Source organism: Lathamus discolor, chromosome 1 (genome assembly GCF_037157495.1).
Source record: "Lathamus discolor isolate bLatDis1 chromosome 1, bLatDis1.hap1, whole genome shotgun sequence".
Taxonomy (NCBI): Eukaryota; Metazoa; Chordata; class Aves; order Psittaciformes; family Psittacidae; genus Lathamus; species Lathamus discolor.
In genome coordinates, this window is record NC_088884.1 from 75,136,253 (window position 1) to 75,161,073 (window position 24,821).

The 24,821-nt window shown below is 37.9% G+C and overlaps 1 protein-coding gene across 2 annotated transcripts in view; it reads right to left on the bottom strand.

The window, feature by feature from the left end:
- The window catches only part of TRIM24 (tripartite motif containing 24), a 68,515-nt gene that overhangs the window by 14,977 nt on the left and 28,717 nt on the right, over positions 1 to 24,821 (bottom strand). The window contains exons 2-10 of one of the 2 annotated variants that reach the window (XM_065680827.1): positions 22,486 to 22,604; positions 13,976 to 14,123; positions 11,833 to 11,965; positions 10,464 to 10,580; positions 9,197 to 9,311; positions 8,352 to 8,498; positions 6,437 to 6,554; positions 1,718 to 1,983; positions 927 to 1,091 (exon numbers count right to left, since the gene is read on the bottom strand). In XM_065680827.1, coding sequence (XP_065536899.1) covers positions 927 to 1,091; positions 1,718 to 1,983; positions 6,437 to 6,554; positions 8,352 to 8,498; positions 9,197 to 9,311; positions 10,464 to 10,580; positions 11,833 to 11,965; positions 13,976 to 14,123; positions 22,486 to 22,604 — 1,328 coding nt within the window. Of the gene's footprint in view, positions 1 to 926; positions 1,092 to 1,717; positions 1,984 to 6,436; positions 6,555 to 8,351; positions 8,499 to 9,196; positions 9,312 to 10,463; positions 10,581 to 11,832; positions 11,966 to 13,975; positions 14,124 to 15,308; positions 15,395 to 22,485; positions 22,605 to 24,821 lie in introns of those variants that run through there. The other variant, XM_065680833.1, reaches the window with a different exon arrangement.

Consider the following 24,821-nt stretch of genomic DNA (forward strand, 5'->3'; position numbering starts at 1 on the left):
TGATCCTGCTCAATTCCTTTGTAATCACTCATTCTATTTACTCATTTCTAGTTTCAGAAAGACATTACTAGATAATGGAAATGCTTGAAAGAAAGACTTGCAGACAGGCCAATCTTCTTTTCAGAGGCAGAGAATACAAGTAACTTAGTTTTATTACTACACGTTTTCTTAAGATATTTTACAGTTTCTTCAATTTAGTTGAAATTAGTTTTCTGACATAATAAGCACTGCAAAGATGAATGGTATTACTCCACTTCTCAGGTCACAGATCAGTCTCATTTGATTCTTCCCTGCTTACCTCCAGTGACATGATTTTCTCTTTCCCTCCACATAGCTAACAACTCGTGTGTTAATATGCTTTTCAATAAAGATCTGCCTTCCTGGGCATCCAGAACATGTAGTATGCATTTGCTTCTGCCCCAGTTAAAGTCTTACTCAGCAGAGGTCCCACAATTGTGCACTTCTTTTTAATCTCTTTCTCAGTAAAAGTTAATATGTGGCATACTCTGGAGAGTGGTGGCAGCTATAGCTTTTTTGGCGAGCTTTTACCTGGTTCCTATCGAAATCATTAGCATCAAGCAAAAGAGAGGGATTTTCTATTTCAGCTATTCACCGATTGCTGTGTGTAGACCAAGGCTGTGCTGTCTTGCATAAACGGCCAGAAACTACAGTAATAGTAAACGAGAACGAAACACTTACATAGCACACACAGTGGCTCACTTCTGTAATGCTTCAGCTGCTTAAAACTGTCAAAATGAAGCTTGACAGTTATCTCATTAACAAAACTGAGTATCTTGTCATAGAGAAAATGAAATCCCTGTTCTAATTGCAAAGCACTCTAGAAACATCATCTAAAAGTAAGATGATATAAAGCACATTTGATGTTTTACTTTTACATGATGAGTGAAAAGGGAAAGAAATTCTACCTGTTTTATAGCTTGCTGTGCCAAGAATGCCATTTGCAGTGGGTTGGGCTTTATTGCTTGCCTTGGTAGGTTCTGAGTTTGGGGAAATCTCATCTGTTGTGCAGGAAGGGCTGAACCATTAGGCTTGGGGTTATGATTCTGGAAATGAATCAAGCGTGGAGGTGCCTATATGAAGACAAACAATTCTGCAAGTTAGCTGATACATATTCAGTGTTCCACAAATTTTTACTAAGTGGACCTTTTAAAGTTCTGAAACCCTTAAAAAATTAGATGCCGGCAAATAATACCACACCATTTATCTGAATGATCACACAACACAATGGTTTTCAATGTTAAAAAAATCTAGCAGATGGGTTTGAAATATTCTGATATAATAAATGCAGATGCATGACAAGAGCCAGTGAGAGTACTACAAACTTTTAAAGTTACATGGGAGAATCACAAAGTTCTGTGCAAAAACACCTTGGAAAAAAATTGACAGATTCGCTTTTTAATCATTTGACAAAAAAACAAAATATGTAACTCAGCACTATACATGGCTGGATAGCATATGTTGGGGTTTTTATTTATTTATAAAAATAGGCTAAGTGCTACCGCACAGGCAAGTTTAAAGTGCTGATTCAATTCTCTGTGAAGAAAACATTCCATAACCTATTTTACACAGCCATATGCTATGAAGATATCTGAAGTTATGTATCTAGACTTAATTTCTTTCTCTTTTCTTATCTTTTTTTATTTTCTCCTTCACTGCCATGGAAAAAGACTCTACTCTGGAAACAGTCATAACTTACCTGATGAGTAGCAGGAGGCTGCTGCATGGCTCCTGGCATTCTTGGATTTGGTAAACCTACTGGACCCGCTCTGCGTTGAGCTTGCTGTCTCTGAGCCATGACCTGTTGCTGCATGTGTTGAAGTCTGAGCTGGGCTAAGCTTATCTGAGTTGGGAACTTAGAGAGCTGGTTTGAAGGTAAGCTGCCTGGTGGCTGTAAGTTTGTTTCCGTCACAGGGTTCTTGGGCACATGTGGTGGCGTTTCTTTATCTTCAATTACCAAAGAACCTAGTTTAAACCAAACAGAACACCAAAATACTGCATTTAGCAAAAATGTTATTTTTTCCACATTTAGTTCCTTTTATACCATGCTCTCAACATTAATTAACATAAAGAATGGATAAACATGAGCTAGAGGGCTCCATTAATTTTGTTTCCCTGAAAAGAAGCGGCTGCATTTTAAAGCAAACTGTCTTATGCTGCAGCCTCCTCTATATGGTAGATTCCCCTAGAAAAGTGTCCTGGCCTCTCCAGAAGAGCAAGAGAGCAAAGGGAAAAGGGTATCTTGATACAATCTGATAAAAATCATCTGATAAAAAAAAATAAAATGTAACTGTATCATAAAACTTAAAGGATCACAACATCTTTCTGGTCTCTAAATTAACATCATGGAATACTCAAATGATACTGGCCAGTTGCTACACACCACCAATTCAAGGATGTGATGAGCACCTCCAGGAAATATTTTCTCTCCACTGACTTAGAAGGAGCTCTGACTCGACAGGAACTTTTTAAAACTAACACTGGGTGACAGATTTTATCTTAAGAAGTATATAGTGTGGTTACACAAAACTCTCATGTAAAGTTCAGGACACCTCATCCAAAGAAACATGAATTCCAACTAGAACAGAGTTTGATTTGAATCAAGGGAAGAGCACACTGTACAGTCAAAGACAGAGACACTTTCTTTGTTTAAAACAGAGTTAAGTTGGGAAAGTTATGGTCCAAAATGAGCTAAAAAAAATATTCCAGTGATTTTTGGAAGGCTGCATAACAGCTTTTCAATACAAGTGGGAGATAGACAACTCATACTCCCTTTTCTCCCAGAGATTCAGGGCTGCTTCCCAGGAGAGTTCACTTCATGAGGTGGGTATGCCACATGACAGTTTGACAATCCCCGTTACAGCAGAACTTGAAATCACTCTCTGCAGCTTCTCTCCTCCTCTCTCTATGTGTTTAGTTTAGCCTGGCTCATTTTGGGGTAGATTATCTGAAGGAGGAGGAAAAACTTCTTGCACTTTGTATTCTTCTTTTTCATCCCAAGAGCTGAGAAGCTGAGTAGCATCAGCCTGGTGCTTCATCTAGACACAGGAACATAAGGAATCTAGGCCAGCCAACATATCGTAGCACAGAACAGGTCAGAGAGCTAACATCAACAATACTATTCCTATATTGACACTTGCTAATTTTGGTGTTGCGTATGTTTTAATTATGATTCCACCACATCAGTTATTAACAAAGAAATGAAACACATTAAAATTGAAAAACCCTACCAACCTATTGCCTAACACCCTTTATTAAGCTCGTAACAAGTCCAGTCAATGTTTCCCATAAAGTAAGCAGAGTAAGTTGAAAATTAATACTACTGTTTCCTATACACAGCTGTACGAAATACTCCACTACAGTCAAAATAAAGCTATTTAATTTTCTGTCTCTACAAAAGGAACTGCTTTGACAGAGAATGGTATTGACTGTCAATCGTCAAACCCATACCACACTTTTATTCTGTTTTCTCCAAGTCTAATCACACCTTCAAATGTCTTTCCAGACATAAGACCTGTGGTATAGCTACTTACCCAAAGGTACTACAGAGAATGATTCCCTTCCATTATTCTGAGAAAACCAACCATGGGTTATCATACAATTTATGGAATCAAAACACTTTAAGTGATTTTTTCCCTAAATACGTTCTGAAATTTGTAAGAGAGCTATCCTATTAGTGTGCAGATGCTATCACTCTGTCAGCAACATGCCACTTGACTAGAATTCAAGCCAAGTTGTTTCTTTACTCAGACTTGATTTTTTCTTCAGGGGTTTTTAAATCTGGTTTATCTACAGAAATTAAACATGTCCCTGCCCATGGCAGGGGGGTTGGAACTAGATGATCTTGAGGTCCTTTCCAACCCTAACTATTCTATGATCCTGTGCTTGATCATAAACATAACAGCCTAAAGGTTCTAATTTCTGAAACCAGATAGATAAATGTGTTCTGGTTTTATCTATCACTTAAAGAGATAACTGTTACAAGAACTCCTATGTTGATCTATACAGGTGTCAACTCTACGGTAGCACTTTTCAGAATTTAAGGGAACATATTTCAGCATCTGATTGAATAGATTTTCTTAGAAGAGCCAAAAACAAACACATGAAAAAGGCCCCTCTTGGCAAGCATCGTTTCAGTTTAGCAGCAGTTCACAATTACCACCACACAGCTTGATAGCTTGTTTCTGGAAACAAGAGATTCACTTTTGATTCCTTTCCCAAAGAAAATTATTTACAGAGAAGAAACTTGGAGAATTTCCCTGCTACCATCCAATGTCCCAGGGTGTGGGAAAAGGAGCTTGTTCAGCTTAAAGCACTGCTATAACATTTTCTTTCTCTACCTTTGTAGAGAGTCACATATTTGCACCTCTCTGTGCCTTTGTAGAGGTTACTGTACTTCCTGATAAAAGGCAGAAAAAGGTCTCACAGGTATCTCACAAAGCATTCTGCACATGACAGAAAAACAAAATGCCTATCAAGCTACCAATGGAGAGAGAAAGGAAGCATAACAGCAGTCAAAAACCCAAAAAGATCCCTAAGTTTTAATTCCTGCTCCTAAGCTAATGAATTCCTATGGTTATCTCCATTAAACTCAGAATTTCAGGCAATCACACAAGCTTCCAGGCTCTGGAATTCATCAGTATCATAAAAATCTAGCAACTTAGACTTGCAAGAAAAAGAAAAATGTAGAGACTAGTTTGGAGACTAGATCAAAATCTATTAAGATAATGAAGATGAAGTACATTTGCAAATCTGTTAAAAACATGCTTTACAGAATCACAGAATCCCAAGGGTTGGAAGGGACCTAAAAAGATCATCTAGTCCAACCCCCCTGCAAGAGCAGGGTAACCTACAGTACATCACACAGGAACTTGTCCAGGCGGGCCTTGAATATCTCCAGTGTAGGAGACTCCACAACCCCCCTGGGCAACCTGTTCCAGTGCTCTGTCACTCTTACAGTAAAGAACTTCTTCCTGATGTTAACGTGGAACTTCCTATGCTCTAGTTTACACCCATTGCCCCTTGTCCTATCACTGGATATCACTGAAAAAAGCCTAGCTCCATCATCCTGACACCTACCCTTTACATATTTGTAAACACTGATGAGGTCACCCCTCAGTCTCCTCTTCTCCAAGCTAAAGAGACCCAGCTCCCTCAGCCTCTCCTCATAAGGGAGATGTTCCACTCCCTTAATCATCTTTGTGGCTCTGCGCTGGACTCCTTCAAGCAATTCCCTGTCCTTCTTGAACAGAGGGGCCCAGAACTGGACGCAATATTCCAGATGCGGCCTCACCAAGGCTGAGTAGAGGGGGAGGAGAACCTCTCTTGACCTACTAACCACTCCCTTTCTAATGCACCCTAAGATGCCATTTGCCTTCTTGGCCGCAAGAGCACATTGCTGGCTCATGGTCATCCTCCTATCCACCAGGACCCCCAGGTCCCTTTCCCCTTCACTACTTTCCAGCAGGTCAACCCCCAACCTGTACTGGTACATGGGGTTGTTCTTCCCCAGATGCAAGACTCTACACTTGCCCTTGTTAAATTTCATCAAGTTTCTCCCCGCCCAACTCTCCAGCCTGTCCAGGTCTCGCTGAATGGCAGCACAGTCCTCTGGTGTGTCAGCCACTCCTCCCAGTTTTGTGTCATCAGCAAACTTGCTGAGGGTGCACTCAGTTCCCTCATCCAGGTCATTGATGAAAATATTAAACAGCACCGGTCCCAGCACCGACCCCTGAGGAACTCCACTAGTCACAGACCTCCAGCTAGATTCTGCGCCATTGACCACAACTCTCTGCCTTCTTCCTTTCAACCAACCTTTTCAATCTTTCTTAAGATTTCACTCCACAACTTCACAATCTAAAAAGCCAGACAACTTTTTGAAGTTGTGAAGAAAGGTGTTCTCTTCCCTGCTATTCTGGTTTTCTTTGGTATATTCTTCCCTTCTCTTCATCTCAGTTCTGCAAGGCTTATTGTTCAGCTTGACAGGGGAGCAAATGGGGCCTCTTGGACATTTATGCTGCTGCTACGGATTTCATCTTGGGAAGATAGGATTGAAAGAGATGAAAGGGCTGGAAGATGCAGAATGAGGATGACTTCTGAATTCCTTTCTTAGGATGTGAAGTAGGGTTATAGGTTGTGCTCCTTGTTTCATTGCATTGCCCAGTAAACTGAAAGTTTCTATTTTCACCACCACATGTACTATTCAAGCAGGGCAAGATTGTTAATACTTTATCATAAGTATTCATGAACAATACTTTTCTCCATACAACACACTTTAAATGTCTTCTGTAGACAAGGAAATAAATCTAACAAAGTAAATCAAGAACTGAATAGTGCAGAGGCTATTTATCTTCACAAAAAGAAAGTTGCTTTCAAAATGGGATCAAGACACCAAAGGGCTAATAAAACTTTATCATACCTAGATTGAAAATATTTTGAGCCCAGAAGCTAGGATCACAGTGAAACTGGATGGTATTGTTAGTCACTGGTGAAGCATCACACCTTGCTCGGAGAAGATACCGTAGTCGATATGTAATCTAGAATGGGAATAAAACAAGATTATTTTCTTCTCTGGTGTCAGAACCATGTATCCGAACTGCATAAAAAGCCTTTAACAAAAAACACAAAACAAACAAACAAAAACACCATCACCACAAAAACTCCACACTCCCCAAAATGAAAAAGCACGAACCAAGAAAACAAAAAAAAACTGAACAAGCCCCCAGAGAACTGAGGTGAAAAAGGAATTTATCCAAGCTGCAAATAAAGGAGGTGTTCTCAACCTTTTCCCCTTATTCCTAAAGTAGTTCTAAAAGCAATCAACTCCAGAAAAGAAAAAATAATTTCATTTTTCCCTTGTAGAAACACAAATACTTCCACAAACTTGGTCAGATCCAAAGAGTGGGTTTTATAAGCTTCAGTCACCTTGGTTCCAAAGGACTGGACTATGGTCATGTTATACAAACAGAATACTCCATCAAATGCTCAGTATTTATCTAGTTCACAGAAAGTAATTTCTTGCAGTTGTTTCACTAGAAATACCTAACATGGGCCCTAGTTTTAGAATAACAAACAGCAGATACAGGAAAAACAACACTTCTATACCTATTTTTCTTGGATAATAGATGATTTCCTGGAAAATTTCTTATCTGTTTAGAATTATACTAGTTATCTTTTAGATAGGATTTTATAACAGCTTCCAGTTTACAAGTTTTCTTTCAATTTTAGACAGGGCAGTTTTCGACCAAATACAAAAGCATTTAGCAAGACTTCAATATTTTCTATGACCATGGAAAATTTAAAGTATACTACTATTTTGAATATAGATTTCCTAGGATTTCTATGTATACTACCGGAATCAAGTATACTACACTATAGAAACTCCAGTCCTGTCACTAACACTGCTTGCTCACAGTTCTTGTCACAGCTTGTTCCACCTATTCCTCTTATTGTGCGCACACATATAGAAACTCACGAGTAGACTAGTTACCTCCTGTAAGTAACAGTGGTAGCTACCACTGTTTTGTTCATGCCAGGTCTAGGCTGGCAAACTGATGTCTTTCAGCAAACCATTTAGTGTGTTATTTCCCTGAAGCCCAGACATTACTTCCTAGGTCTAACTACATTAAAGTCTGCTGAGTATTACTCCCTCCTACTTTCAAGTGGCTGGATATGCTGGAGCAGAAGTCTCACAGGCTCTCTATGCATCACTGTTCAGGAACAGATTTTCCAGTGTCCACAGACAGGACAGCTACTCAATTCCCAGATAACACCAACTTTCAGCAAAAAAACCCCAGGAACCTAAAGCTTGTCTGTTCTTTTGAAAAAGCATTTCTCATTTGTTGAGGCCTTATGGGCTCAAAGCTCTTTTTCTTCAAACGCATAATGTTTATAAACTTAAGATGCCTGCAACATAACTTGTTTTCTTACTCACATAGCAGAAGTCTTTGTAGCAACACTAAGCAGCTATAAACAATATGACACAGACTGATATTCTTTTTAATTGAATAGAGAAAAATGACATGACTGGCTGAGGCAGTACAAGGCAGGCAAAATGAATTTAACTACTTGAAGTTGATAAAACCAAGTAATGTTCTGCTATATCCTGCAGCCTGAAGCATTTTAATGAGTATCAAAAAATAATTCTAAATTAGAAACATTCTGTATTTATGTTTAAGAGAAAACTGAAATCTGTACACAAATATACCTATTGGTAGAAAGCCATTAGAAAGTCTAATTCCCTAGCATTACTGACAAGTGCATCTGTGTGTGTGTGTGAGAGAGACTAACAACAGTCTCTAAGTAAATGGAGAGAGATCTCGTTCTAACCTTACCAAGCGTTTGCTGTACAGTAGTGCTGTGCTGCTCCCACTGGAGACCGCCCATTTGGAAAAATTCATGACATGTTCCAGCTGTTTAGAGAGACCTGCCACTTCCTGTTGTTGCTGCAGAAGTTTCATTCGATGCTCTTTTGCCAGGGTCTACAAATGGAAATGCAGTTCCAGTCAGTGGGTTCAATTTACAGTTAATAGGCATTAGCTTTCATATTTGTAATTCACAATGATCTCTTAGCTCTTCTAAAAAGCACTCCTGCCCCCAACTGCAGCTATCAAACAGAAAAGGCAGTATACATTTATTTAAGATATCAGGGCTTCCTGTACATATTCCCATATTCTCTTATGACATGTTTTCACACACATACATGCCTCCCTGTGCACACACACTCTTTTGAAAAAAATAGTTGGAGGTACTATTTTTCCAGGCATTCATTCTAGACACTTCTCTACTTTGGTTTGTCAGTGGATTGATGAATTTATGGAAAATTCTGATGGAAATACTTTTCATGCACGACATGACTTGTAAAAGCATGGAGAAAGAAACTAGGCTCAGAGGCAGCCCTGATTCACAAAGCAGGGAACACATAATAGTTACAAACAAAACAGCTACCACCCCCTAAACACAAACATTCCTCTCCTCCCTTATCAAAATCCCACTTGGTCATATAGCTTTTGTGGGACATCTCTGTACTTTGGAATTGTGACAGGACATGCACAGGTGGCAGATACTAGACATCAATTTTATTTCAGAATCATCTAGATTGGAATTTTTAATGTGAATCTACAAAAAAAAAAAAAATATGAAGACTGATTTTTTTTTCTTATGATAGAAAATAAAATACCTCCAACTGATGCAGTAAAGCTTTTCCCTTTTTATTTATTTCCACCATCAGTGTAAATATGGCAACTTTAATATCTTGTTCCACCTGCTTTTGATTCTGATTCACTTCAAGAATTCTGTAAGTAGACAGCATAGAAAAACAGCGGTTTTTAGTTCACAAATCCACCGAATCCCCTCTACTCTGTTGCTGAGACTACAATATTTCTTGGTCATATGCACCAATTAATACATAATACCATCAGATACTTATGGTCAGGAAAATTACTGGGAGAAATAAATAGAAACAGCAAGTAACAGTAAGCTATGATAAAATTAACTGGTGGTAAATTCTAATGCTGTAAGTCTGTAAAATTACTGACATGTGCCACTGATAAAAATTAAATGCTTACTGGAATTAAAATTCTTGATTTTTAATGGTCTGGTACATTTCTTGAATGGCCATAGCAATGAAAACTGTTTAAGTCCAATTTCTATCTAAGGTTGAATGATACTCCAGAAAAAACAAACAAAACAAAAAAACCCAATAAACAGATTTTCCAATTTAGCTCTTTCAACAATAATGGTCAAACTTGTAACAGCAAATCACCATCTTACATACTGAAAACCACTACTGCTAATATACAAGCCAGAATAACTACTCAGATGCAGCAAAACAGAAGGATGTCTGCTGGGTTTTTCCACCTCCACCATACTCAAAGACAGGCAAACAGAAAGTAAGAGTTCAGGTTGCACTCAACATCCCATACAGCATTGAGTCTTCCTGGGTACTGCCTTTGAACTATGCTGAAGGAGGCCTACTGCAGCATGCATTTTACAGATTCATTTTTCTTCTAGGTTTGTAATACCCAGTGAGTAAAGCCCTAAGCACAAAAGTATTACATAAATCTTCAAGATGTGTCACAAGCGTTATGAAAACATGAGTCACAGCCTTTCGCTTTCTAAGAGGGATCTACGCAGAGAAACTAAGAGTGCTGATGGTGGAGAAAGAATGTAAGATGCCTTCCACAGGCTTTATTGCCTAAGTTCTGTTGCACCCAAGCTATTTGCTGCCCATGAAGTCTTCTGGCTAAGCAAAAGAGTTACCTAACACAACCAAGCCCATTAAACAGGCAACAGTTACTACAGCAAACTGGAGATTTTAGTATTTCTCCTTCTGGAAGGATAAAAGGAGAGAGGTACAAAATGCACTTACCTGAACACTTCAAGAAATTACAGTGTATATAAAGTTGTCCCCTGTGACAGTTTAAACATCAAAACCTGATACATACCTGTTTTGGATCTGCTTCCCTGTATATTTTATGTACTTAGTTTTTTCCATCAATTTGGTGATTAGCGTCTCAATGATCACTTTCTGGTTCTGAAAAGCTTCCTCTATAAACTGGTACCTGTAGTAAAAAACAGTGAATATTTACACATGCAAAATATGCAGTTACACTTGCTAAAAAGCAGCCTGTCTTACAAAAAACTTCTTTAATTCAAGAAAGATGTTGCTCAAGTCCAAATATTTAACTGTCATCATGGAAGCATGTCAGCAAACCCTGATTTTATTTATAGTATATTTGAATTCATAGTATATTTTCTGTATTTTTTGAGAAATATATTATTTTCATAAATATGAGGGGATATTGCAAGACAATAGCCCAATTTTAGCAAAGTAAAAATTAATGTTGTGCTGTAGTCATCACTTTGAAAGTGAAAGTGCGTGTAAGGTATTACTTCATGCAAGATAAGGATGTAGAAACAGAAGCGAGATTGCTGAGTCAGTAGAAGTCAGCAACATTTTAAACAAAGGAACTGGAATTATCAACAATTTGAGGGAAAAAAAGAGGTGGCACATTCTGAAAGGGATATAAATTCCAAGGAAAGGAAAATTGGAGAGGAAGACTGCAGTTCTGCAGGAGCAAGGCCAACACTTCAGCCAACTGATGCTCACCTTGGTGAGCAAGTTCTTTTGGTGGTTGCATCAGGAATAACGAGCATATTAATATTTAACCTGAGATTACATCTGTCCCAGACAGCTACTGTATGTGTTAGCCAGCAAGATTATTGTTTTGTACTCAGAAGTTGTATATAATCCTGCTTTTCGGCTTCTATGGCCAGTAAGAGATAACCGAAGAACAGCAACCCAGAGATCTGAGCGTTATAGTGTTGTCAAAGTACAGTACAGCCAAACATTAGGTTAACTCTTCTGTTTAAAGGGCTCTTCACAGAAAAAAAAAAAAAAAGCCCATTTGCTCAGTTCTGAAATTCTTCAGTAATGTTCCATTATATAATCACCTTGTTGAAGGACAAATGAAATTGCACATAAGCGTACAGTTGCATAACGCAGCCCCTGCACTGTAAGACTCTGAAGAGCTGCGTACCAACAAATTCTATCCAAATAACTTAACAGTAAAGAGAGGTCTTGCGCTTAAGTCACCAGATTAACAACTGGAAGAATCAGGTTTTATTCCAAACTGTCACACACTCAGCCACTACACTCTTGGATACAAACTCCCTGTATACGTGGGCTTAATTTCTAAGCCAAAGATTTTATTTTGCACTTTTTTCACCTGTCTGTATTCCATACAGTTATAATCAACTTCAGGCTATCTTCCCGTAAATGAGTTGCATAAAACATGTACTTTGTTTCAATACCTGTGCTCTTTGTGTTCTAGTAACTGACAGTCTCGGCAGGTCAACTTGTCACAGGTTTCACAATATAACTTCAACTGCTCCTTTTTGTGGTAAGGGCAGAACACAGGTCGCTGACTGGTCACACCAACTGCCTCTGTTGAATAAAGGAAGATGTCAGTCCAGTCTTCTGCAATTATTAAAGGTTTGCATTCTCCTGTTTTTCCTTACCACATTCCTCAACTAGACCCTAGAAGTGCGTATCAGGTCACCTAATCAAGAATATAACAGCTGTAAGCTCAAACTGCAATGTGTCACACTTGATCAAGGATGCAGCTAACACCCTCTCTCATGGAGAATGCCTAGCACCAATTTTACCATACCTTACTGTGGCCCCACAAAACTATTTACAGAAGGAGCAGCCAGTATTGTTGTAGTTGCAAAAGACGTTGCACAACCACGCAAGTTCCTTTCTTAAACTGAAATTAGGAGCTTGCTGACTTAAGTCATTACTTTGTCTTTCTTCTCAGTCAAATGGCTGAAAAGGGGTCTGAGAACATCAAGACGTGGGCATTCAGAAGTGTAAAATATACAGAACATAACAACCAGAAGTTGGACGAGAGGTCCTAATTCAGTTTATAGTGAGCAAATACCAAAGAGCATAGGAAACACCACCAGATGATAGATATGAAATCTGTTCTTTAGAACAACTGAAACAAAACCCAATTTGTTACGAGTTAGACTGGACACTGAATTCATCAGGATTATACGGCCTCTGATGAAAACTGGGTTCACACTGCACTTATCCTTCACTGCAGATCAATAAGGCTTCTTTTCCATACCCATTTGTTTACTTATTTTCATGAAACATGGAAGAAGTTATTTTCAGACCTGTATCCCTCAATTGAAGTCCAATTCATTCAAAATTCTTTGAAACTGACCAGCAGACTCAGAGGCCTGCATGCACAGACAGCATTCCTACCACCAGGTCACACTGAACATGACCAGCCAAACACTTTTACCTACTGCTTTTGTCCTCTCCTGAAAGTACACACAGTACTCACTTTTGAACCAGTACCACATCTGAACGTGGGATACAGAATATAGTATGCATATCCAAAGTATCATACTGGGAGCCTCCCTTTGAATAATAAAGATTACAGAAGTAAAAGCCCATGATGCATATAAAATTCACAGGACTAGATATAATGGAATGAAAAGAAATATGTATTACAATACATATGTTTACATTTATAATAATGTATAGTCATTTATAAAAATATTTTATAAGTTTACAAGATAAATCATGCAAGTCCAATGGACTCACTAGAACGAGTAGAATGATAGCCAGCATCCTATTATGTTTATAATTGCCTACAATGTCACTAAAAAACAAGACATAAGAGGCATAAACTGAAACGAAACAGGTTCTGAAGGAATAAAAGTACAATCTTTTTAACCACAAGAGCAGTCAAGATTTCTCAGAGAGGCTATGCTGTACACGATGTCCACCCTTGCTGGTAGTCAAGGCCCAAATGGATAAAGCCCTAAGCAACTTAATCTGATCTCACAGCTGACTGGTTTAAGCAGGCTGGACTAGAAGTGCAGACAAAAATTTGTAATCACTGTAGGTGAATGACAAAAATCTATGTGTATTTACTGGTTTAAAACACTTTGCATAAAAATATGAAATATCGATTTCTAGAGTTTCTTGCCACTATGCAACGTATCTGACAGAAAAAACAGCTGCCATATGCGCAGCCATGACAAAGATTCCTTTTTCAATAGCTATGTTATAATGCAGCCGATGCTTAAAATAGTTTTCTCTTTTGTTAGGTGGACCATTTAAGAGATCCACTTAGATGGAGAGCTGGCAAATAAACACCAGAATTTGTTCAGATGCTCACAGAATTCAGCAACGTAATTGAAATAAGTTTGAGGCAGGAGACTGCTAAAACATATCCATTCCCAACCAGAAAAATAACATAGTTCCACCAATCCATATACACCAAAGGGTTACATCATAATGAATCTGTCCTCTTAAATTTACTAGGATTAAAGAATTATTTTTTTTATTTATTTATCACTTTAAAAAGAAATGTGGTGGTCTAACAGTTTTCCAATGCTGACACACATTCTTTATGAAATTATAAATCAAGTATGTTACCTGGAGATACTTCCTCTTTCTGTCTCACAGTATGATCCTTTGTGAACTTAACCCTCTGGTGAGCTCTGATGCAGGTCTTGCACAGCCATTCTACACATTCCACACAAAACCCATTAGCTTCTGCATTGTCATCACAGCTCGTACAGACCTGACATGAGAAATGAAAGGTGGCTGTTAAAATAAATATGGAATATACATACAAGCTGTTGTTCATATACCAGTGCACTTCTACAGTTTTCTGAAAACAGTGAAATGAGAATGGAAAACTACCTGAGGTACAGGAGCACTATAAATAACTGCATAAAAGTGACTGAATGTGACTTTTCAAAGACAGTGGTCATTTTGTCAGTGTTACTCTAAAACCTTTACTTTCTGCCCAACACTGCACGCTTAAGTCATATAATGTTTCCTATATATAATACACTTTTGTGAAATATTTACTTCAGACAGAATACGATCAACACTGTTCTGAGTTTTTAGAAGCCTCCCTCAGTCCACACAGAAGCTTTAGTTTTGGTTTCTGTTCACCCTCTTACAGTTTCAGGAAGTACACACAGTACTGAACAGAAGGATACTTCACAGGAATCTCTGCATCACCACTTAGAGAGAGCATTCCAGTTAAGCTTCTCAGTAAAGCTACCCTAGAACAGATTTGCAACCAATGCACAATAATTTTCAAACTACTGCCTATTAATTCCTGGGCCTCTCTGCACTATACCCAAGAGATCTAGGAAAATAAATAAATAAGGAAAATAAACCCGAAAGCAGACCAAAACCTCTCTGCACAAAGTCAATACACACAAGAACAAAATCCTATGGTTCCAAAATTTGAACAACAGGTTGAAAACTGTGAATGAAGGACACCATTGCTACACGTCCACAACTTATTTCATTTTTAACTCCTCCTTTAAAATGCCTCTGTAGTCATGCCTTCAAGGGTTTTTTGGTGGTAAACCCAGTGAACATGCTTATGCAGATACTTGTTCAGGTAATTACCATTCATTTCTATCAACGTCTAGCACTGCTGCAAACGAAAGCCTCAAGATACCTGAAGATGTCTATACCCTACAGATCAGTGATGGAATTCTGCATGCAGGAGCAACAAGGTGAAAATTTTAGATTTTAGTTTAGTTTTCAGTTTAATTTAAATTAAAAAAAATAAATAAATAAAAAAAGGCAAAAAAAAAAAAAAAGCCAACTCCTGCACCCACACAAGATAAATGTAGGTTAAGTTAAAGAGGAAGCAAGTATTTACATCCTATGCAAATATACACGTAGAGCTATGTCCCAGTTTCCCCTTCAAGAAAAAGAGGAAAATTAGCACAGAACTTGCCTTAGGCCACATAGCAAGTTACTGACAGAACTGGAATTTGAATATAGGCGTTCCAGATTCCCAATGCTGTGCTTATTCTTCTGGATCATGTTGCCTCTCAAAGCAAGTATCTTCTGAGAAATGAAGTTAAAACACAAGGGTTGTTGACCCCTCTCTTGTTGTCACTTGGAGTTTGAAGCAGTTCCTTTTCATTAAAGGTGACCTGCAAAGGAGAAAAAATTGGGCTTGTGCCCCTTTTTCTGTTTCTCTACAAAAAGGAGGCCTGAAAGTTTTATTTTTAAAAATCTACTATTTTTTGAATCTTCTATTTGTTTTTCCTTTTTTTCCCCCCTGTTCTCTTAACAGTAAAATTCTAATCCTATCCAGCCTACTTGACTAGGGAGAAATACAAAAGTCAAGGTGTCATTTAAAAGTCAAGAAAATGAAAGTATAGCAATTGAGAAGTTAATTGTAATCAGAAAACTGAAAAATTTTACTTGTTCTTAACTCTTTGTTGCAATGATATTTTGGAGGGGAAAAAAACCCCACAACAACCTATTCTTAAGGACTCAGCACAGCTTCTTGGAAAAAAAAAAATAGTCCAATTTAAAACAAGCAGGTACACTGAAGCATTACTGCAATGGTACATTTTCTCTGGCAGGAAATCCTATGAAAGAAATCCCCTCCCTTCTCCTTCACCAGTCATCTTCTCCCTAGGTGCGCCAACGCAACCCTCTGCAAGACTGTGGTGTACAACCGGATTGATTACACCACTGTAGGCCAAGGTTGGGTTACATTACCACTGCAGTGAACTACTGCAAGACAAGTGAAATCTGCCTTGTTGCCAGAGAGGTTTGATTGTGCTATGCCCCCAGATAACCACAGGTAGTTTTGCAAGCTAGAGTGGAGAGTGAGGGATTGGGTATTTGTTTTTCCAGTGTAAAAAAAACCCAACAGTGAAAACAAAGAAAAACACAAATAAAAAACACAAACAACACCCCACCCCCCCCCCCCCGCCCAAACCAAACCAACAAAACCAAAACAGGTACTTCAGGCACTCTCTAAATCAAAAAAGCAAAACAAAGACAAAAAAAAAAAAAAAAAAAAAAAAAACCAGGGGTGGGGAGAAGAAAGAGGCAGGAGCCCAATTAAAAAAAATAATAATATAAGAAATGGAAAAAAACAACCAAACCAAAACCCAGATCAGCCTTTCCAGGTCACCTTTAGCAAACTTGGGCAAATAAACTTGCTACATGCCAGGGCATTTAAGTAAGTTCAAAAGATTTTTGAAGTTATTCATCTCTCCTAGATTCCAAGACCTTCATCTATTTTCTTTTTTCAATATGCTTTAGGGGCTTTTTTTCAACTGGTTTGACCTGCTATAGTTAGAATGAAGGCTGTGATTCAATAACCAATAATCAGGTGGTGCCAAATGAACTGCAATTCCTCCTTTGTAGTCTCAGAGATATATATATTCCAGCTTTATACACTTCAAAACCACCAAGTGGAAAAGAGACATATTTCTACAATTTTTCACAGGCATCGTAACTCATGCTGTCAAAATAGCTATGCCTTCTAGGTAGAAACTAGATCCCCTTCTACTCACTTCTTATTTGAAATACCCATTTCCAGAGATACCTTGGATTTTGTTAGAGAACTCTTAGTTATTAGGATAACTCATATAGCCAAAGTACATGAAGTACAATTACTACAAATATTTGCTGTGCTCTTACAAAACACAAAACTTATTTCATTCTTAGTTTTTGTGACTCATGCAAGCAATGCTTCAGTGATTTCAAAGAAAACTCTCCCTAGTTAACCTGTAAGCCTTTATTCTGGTTGGACAGATATTTATTTTTAATTGAGTTTCCCTTGTAATTATATTTAATTCAGTTACTAGTTCTAGTATTTATAACCCCGGGAAGTGTTCATTCAGCCTTCATTCAAACGTAATGAAAGCTGAAATTACTCAGCGTGTTGCAGGTAAGTACCATTTTTTCTGTTGTAAAAGCTTATATATTTACTTAAAAACAGATTTACATGCAAGGAGTTGAGATAATAAAACCGTCTTTTCAACTACTGTAGTAACTAACCACTCTTCCAAATAAATATACTTTTGAGTATTGAAGAGATTAAATGAGCAAGCAAAGGTTTCTGAGTTTCAAAGGAAGAGAGTAAAGTAGTCCAGAGGAATATTCCGTGATCTAACATTCCAAGCTTCACCAGTGTAAACTAGACACGATTGTTTCCTTCACTGGATACTGTCCTGGTTTTGGCTGGGATAGTTAATTTTCTTCCTAATAGCTGGTGCAGTTCTATGTTCTGGCTTTAGTCTGAGAACAATACTAATAACACACCGATGCTAAGTAATGCTCTATCAGTAAGTAGGGGCACAAGTAGCCAGGAGGAAGCAGAGACAGGACACCTGACCCAAACTAGCCAAAGCGGCTACAGCACATCATGCCCAGTATATAAACTGGGAGGAGTTACCTGGAAGGGCAGATCGTTCTCAAGCATGGAATAGGCATCCTTCAGTAGGTGGTGAGGAATTGTACTGTGCATCACTTGTGTTTATTGGGTTTTATTCCTCTTTCATTCTCTCCTTTTTATTCTCATTATTATTATTTACTTCCATTATTGAACTATTCTTATCTCAACCCATGGATTTTAACTTTTTCTGATTTTCCTCCCCATCCCACCAGGGGAGGATGGGAATGAGTGAGCAGCTGTGTGGCCCTTAGATGCCAGCTGGGGTTAAACTACAGTAGATCCAAAAAACATTGATGTTAATAGTTATGTAACTACCTCATGGCACATACAAAATCACCAAAGATAGCACCTGGGACAGTTTCCCCTATATGTAATTCTAAATATGAACCACATGCTGATGTCTCAAAATGCATGAACCCTGATCAACATATTGTCCTTTCGCCAACATCTGATCATCAGCTGCTTCTCGTTGAAGCACAACAAAACCGTATCATGACTTGAGTATATTACTCACTGCCAGTGGGTATGGCTACAGCTTTGATAAACTATTTAGCATACCAGTTCTTTGGAAGAATACATGGTGGAAGAAAACATGGATGGCACCATGCAAAACTATATAAACTTTTTATTCTAAATTGTCCTCATTAATTACTCTATTATGCCAGTCAGACTTGCTGAATTACTATCCACATCTAGTAAGAGATCTCGATTTGTACCTTGTTCTGTTACTACATTCCCAGTATCTCACAAAGTCCAACTGTTCCTCATTCCTACTATAACATTTCGAAGTCTCAAGTCAGTAACTGGCAAAGATAGTGTTCTTACTATCAAAAATTATTTTACATATGTTCTCTTTTGGACACAGAAGCTCTAAGAATTAGGACCTAGACTAAAATGCATTACTTTACATGCTGCAGCAACATCAGTTATCACTATGATCTTCTCTTCAGCATCAATCTCACGCTTTGCATTTTTACTTCTATGGCTTTGCACGTACATAAAACAATTTTCTTCTGTTAAGTTCCTAGATTTCCTTCACTTGTCTACCCTTTAATCTTATTCAAATTTAGCATTTGCTTCAGTAACATCTCCTGGGCTTGAAAATCCTTTGCACTCACTTTCATGAATCAAGTATAATTAATTTATTTTTTAACTTCTCTTTAGCATTCAATACTTTTGCTGAGACTTTTAGTAAATCATAATGTGAAAAAATCATAAAGGATCTGCTCTTCCCAAGTATTTAAGTTCCAGTTGCCTACAACCTACCATGATTCTTTGAGAAAGATCACAAATGCATTTCCCATTAGTCTCTCTTCTTCTGGAAAGCTTACTATGCTAATATCCAGCACAAAATCCTTAATATTCTCTAATGTTAGCCAGGAAATTCCTTGCAGAACACATACTAGGGAGTTTTACACTTTCTTTATGCTTATTTCTTTTGCTCCTAAAGTTTGCAGTAGTAATTGCTAGAAAGCATAGCTATGTAAGCAGAGTACTAAAGTGCCAAAATCAGTCTCAGATAAAATAAACATGATTTTAGACAGATGGATAACATGTTCATGGGTTCTAGTTATTATTCTCATCCCACAACGCCAGGCTCCATGATATGCCATTCAATCATTCAGTTTTAATTCATTACACTAAACACTATTTTAGCATTAGTACCATTTTAGAGCTGAAACAACCGATCATTGAATATGAAAGTGTGGTGGGGTTTTTTCTGCTGTCTTGAATTGAAATAAACCAGTCTTTCCTGACAACACACATACACAGGCTACTCATAGATACAGACCAGTGGTTCTAAGCCACCATGTCACTTGCAGAGAACCTGTAGCTTACCTCTAATTCCAATTTCTTCAGCATCCTGCTAAAGCTACTGAACACTCAAAGCCAAACTAACCAGTAGAAAATGTCTATAAAACGTCTATCTCAGTAGAAAATGTCTATAAAATAGCCAAAGAATTAGGATGAGCCCTGATCCAGTGTTTCCTGCAAGCCTCAGTATCTTTTCTACTTCAATTCCTCTGATCTGTTCCCCACCTTCCTACTAGCAATTTTTTTTCTCTTTTCTCTTTGCTCCTTCCAAGACAAAACAAGACAGGCCAATTAGAAGGACGCATCTGCCTTAAACCTCCTAACAGCACCCTTTGAACAAGACACTGATCTATTTAACTATTATTAACTTCATTATTCCACACAGGCAGCTTTATAGAATGGTGCAGCTTGTTTTTTTTTTTTTTTCTTTTGTTCTCCTGTGGAAGTCCAAAAAACTTCATTACCAGACCAAAATAAATCTACTCAAACAAAACAGAACTACGTATCATTCAGTTCCAGGAGGTAAGGCACACACTTACTTGGCAGGTATCTAACAAAACATCTAGCTCCATTTAAAACAAACCCCAAACCAAAAAAAGGGCAGCAAGTCTGCTGGTCTGCCTTCAACTGCTGCCGAAAGTATGTAAAGTTCAGCCAGGGAATTTAGCTGAAGAACAGACATGCTTTTCTGAGTGGCAAGCCTGCTGGTTTTTGTTAGGGAGAGAGGGAAACAAACATGGAAGGGTAAACAGAAGTCTGAGGAGGGAACATCAGGAAACACAAATGCTTTGAAGAACCTCCCTGAAGTTTGCTTACACAATGGATGATTCCACAACAGCTGCTGAAATATGTGGAATTTCTCTGTATTTGCCTCCAGCAGATCAAGATCCAAAAGGTAAACAAAAAAAGACATCTCCCTCAATTCCAAGGAAGAGCCTGACTTACCCTGACATCACTGACTGAGTCTGGCGCATACACCAACTTTTGACACCCTATGACCCACTGGAGTCCATCCAGTTGTACGTGATTAGGATCAACCTCAAGAATATAAAGAATCCTTCTTGAATTTTCAATTGCTTATCCAAGTCCCAAAGGCATCAATTCCCCACGTAACTTTCACAGAAAATAGGAAGAAAACCCACCAAAACCCCAAACAAAGCACCCCACAAACCAACTTTCTCACTAAACCCAGGAAAAATAATTGCACTTCCATCATCACTCCCCAGAGAAACATCTTAAAGGACTTGTTACATAACTGAGCAGAGGTTATGGCACAGGCCCAAAAAAGAGTTCAGGACTGCTGCTGCATAACAAAGTCATTTTTTATCTTTTCTCTTCCTGATTTTAAAGTCTCTAAAAAAGTTCTGATCAAATTTTCAATGCAACATGGACTATTAATTTTCTCAGTCTTACTGGTAGCGTATTGAGAGAATTTGTGTAAATCTCACAACCACCTCCAAAACTCAGATGTTTCCCTGCAATACCCAGGGGAGGAAAAAAACCCAAAACCGAAACAAACAAACCAAACCCCAAATAAAACAAGAGAAAAACCCCACAACAAACCAAACACACACAAATGCCAAAAACTGTCCTACGTTAAGAGAACACTGCTTGTACTTCTGGCAACTCCCAAATAAGCTTCAATTTCTGGTAGGGTCTATCATTTCTCACAAATCCAGCTGCAAAGCTCATTATAAGCTGAATGCAGGTTAATGACTTTGGGACATGAATTAATGCCTCTTCCTCAGAGATGACGACAAAATTTATGCCTTTAATCATCAGTGAGCTCTTGTCACAAACCTGACTGGGTGCTGTCACCTGTTCCTGAGGGACATACTCATTTATACATGTAAACACAAATTCCAGTTAAGCTTTGAGAGAAGCAGAGCACATAATAAATGACCTGTAAGAAGATGCCCCCAAGACAAATGGATCTAGAACCAGTGGTACAGGTCTCAAGCAGAAAATTAAAAAGAGGCTTTTTCAAAATAAAAGGAGACCACCATCCAAATGTTGGGGGAAGAATTGAAATGCAAGCCACATTGACATAGCAACCCTGTGTACTATTATTATGAAGAATGCAGCAACATTTAAAGAAGCTGAATTATTTACAGTAAGTTCGTAGAGTTCAATAAAAAGTTTATGAGTAAAGAAATACTTGACATACTCTGTTACTAGCTAAAAATGAAGACATGCAATATCTTGTTACCAGAAATAGCTAAACTGTGATACTATAGAGATGTGATTTATTCATTTGGTACTGCTTCCACATTAGCACTCTTCTCCCGAAAAACCACCATGAGGAAAAAAACCAGTATTACTATTCTTCCAGATAAGCAGGTTCTGGTTTTATGAGATGGCCATTATTTGACTGCAAACGGAACAATAGGCTACCTACATAAGAAAAAGAAGAAACGACTACAACATACCATCTTCCTCAATTAGAAGTCTGAGCCTCTATTTAGTGCTATGCTATGTCAGCGATGAGATTTAAAAAAAAAAAAAAAAGGCTGATTTAACTAGAGGATTCCACTTTACATTGGGATCCCTTGATGCAGAGTTGCACAGGTTTCCGTTTCAAAGAGTGCTTTAAGTGCCCTGTCCTAAGTATAGAAACTTCCATTCTTATGCCTACCCCTTACTTACAATATCAACAGTACCAAGCAATACAATCTTATATCAACAATTAAAATAGTTCAGAGTAAGAAAACCACTTCTTCACATGTGTTTTCATCAATTTTAACTGCTTTTCTAGAGTAGCTACCCCTTGTGATGACTAAGCACTTGACGTATTTTTCTGCTTATAAACAGCAAAAAGGCCACACAGCAAGCAGCCACGGCTACTCACACACATCCAAAAGGTGTTAACTTGATTACACGTTAATACACTTACCTGATTTGATTTCTCAACTGTGCTACTGGGAACCTCTGTGGTATCCTTCACAAAAAAGTTATCTATGATGTGTCTCTCGGCACATTCCTGACCACAAATTGGGCAGCGGATAACACCAACTGGGGAAAAAAAAAATAAAATCTGATTATGCTTGCGCAACTTAAGACAACTTAAGATATATCAAACAACTTCAAAGACAGCTAGTAAGGATAATTCTATAAAAGGATGTTTTAATACCTTCTTGTCAATAAGATGTGAGTAAAAGCAGCTAATTCACATTTATCACTGAAGTAACCTTTACATGTTATTCCCTCATGAAGTGTTCTTTCAACCAAGGTCAAGCACCTTTTTGTTTCTTTCCTGTAAAGTACTTGCCATAATCTCATAGAACATTAATTCCTTTTCTCTAAAGGGAAACTATTCCCATTGACAATTTGTTGTAGAATTGATTAAAGTAAACACATATTAGTGTGGAGTATTAATGTCACTATTACATACACACCAGCAGCGTAAACTGACTGACTTCCAACTACACGAGAAACTGAAATGTAATAAATTTATTTTCATTATTATTTCAATTTCATAATAAATGAGCCAAGTTCTACAGAGGAAGAACAGATCTGTATTAATATTGTGATTATATTCACACTAAGCAAGGGAAAACAAGCAAGACAGACATAAGAATAAGCACAGTCCTCTCCCTCCTCTCCTCTGCAAGACACACTGGGGAATAATTCTAAGGCAATAACATTAGACTCCAAGTTGAAGAAAGAGCTGAAAACTAATAATGCAAAGGGTTAAACAATGAATAATTTTCTCAGGAGAATAAAAAGGACAAAGTGAAGTTCAAAACTTGGGGTTTAGCAATGAGTAGAACAGACTGAAATGGAAAAGATCTATAAAAACATTTTAAAGTAGACACTTTTCCTAGCTGCAGAAAACAGAATGTCTTACTAGCACTGAGGCTTGTTAATCATCCAAGGAAAATCCCTATGCATTAACATCTTGCTTTAAGAAAATTATCACAGTCATTAACCCCCCAAAAACCCTAATTGAAACTAAGTTAGATTAAAATAATCACTTAAGATGCGGAAGTCATCATGCTAAGCTAACAGTAGAATAGTCACGAGTCTAGAGATCGATTCTAGACATACAGCTGCCATTTGAGAGAAGGCACGATCGTAGGGCCTTAAAGAAAATCAGCGCCATTTAACTCAGGGAATTTAACACTAGTATATAATTCATCACTTGCATATTTAACTAAACCTGAATGGGCTTAATTCTGCTCCTGTTTCACTTTTACTATAAAATGTAGAAGAAACTACTCAAACATTTTTTCTGCAGAACTTAATTCCTTACTGTAAGTGCATCATACAAGATTTAAGTAACTTTTTCATTGCGTTCTTCCAACACATGCTAGAGATTTAACTGACCAACCCACTATAAAGCAATTCTCTAATAAAAATCCACCAGTTTTACTAAATTAGGTCTTCACTCTGAAAATTTAGCTGGCAGTTTTCACCACTTGTGTACAAGAAGGTATTTTACTTTTATCTGAAAGGCTATGATGTTAAGCCTGCTTTTATTATAACTGCTGTTTTGCAAGTCTGCATTTCAATACATATTTGCGCAGCTTCCTTTGATATAAAGTCTGTATTTTGGTTAAAACTCTTGTAAAATTTTTATACCATCATCATGAAGAATAATTAAGAAGTCCAATTCTGGCGTATCAGGTAGTTAATACAACTCCAATGACTGTATTCATCCTTTTATTAAGCAAATCAATTTACCACAGTCAAGAGTGAACAAATCCCTTAATATTCAAGATACATACTTGCTGAAAAAGACTATTTTTTACATTTTTTAATAGTGCCCATTACAAACTGCTCTCTGTTCCTTGACTGCTTATTCCTGACCTTGACAAAGCACAGTGCTCTGGGTCAGCGTAAGCGACTGGGCCAGTCTTTGCTTGTGTTTGGGAGCCAGGTAAAGACAAAGAATGAGACTGGCAAACTGATTCAAACATGGATGTATTTCTCCAGCTCTCCCAAGCATCACCTTCAGCCCCCAATCTGCTTCATTGACCAAATGCACTGTTGCTTACACCGAAGCAACACAAGAAGCAGCATGAGGATAGGAAGAGGCCAACACCGCCACTGAAGATTAAACATGGAACCACAGAAACAGATCAGTTGTATTAAGCTGATGTCATGGTTTAACCACTGTTTATAAATCAGCACAAATTGAAAACATCGTGAGCAAGGAACGGGCAGGGTACAAGTTAGGAAAAGTGCTAATGTAAATCAAATGTTTAATTCGCATGTTCACCAATAGAA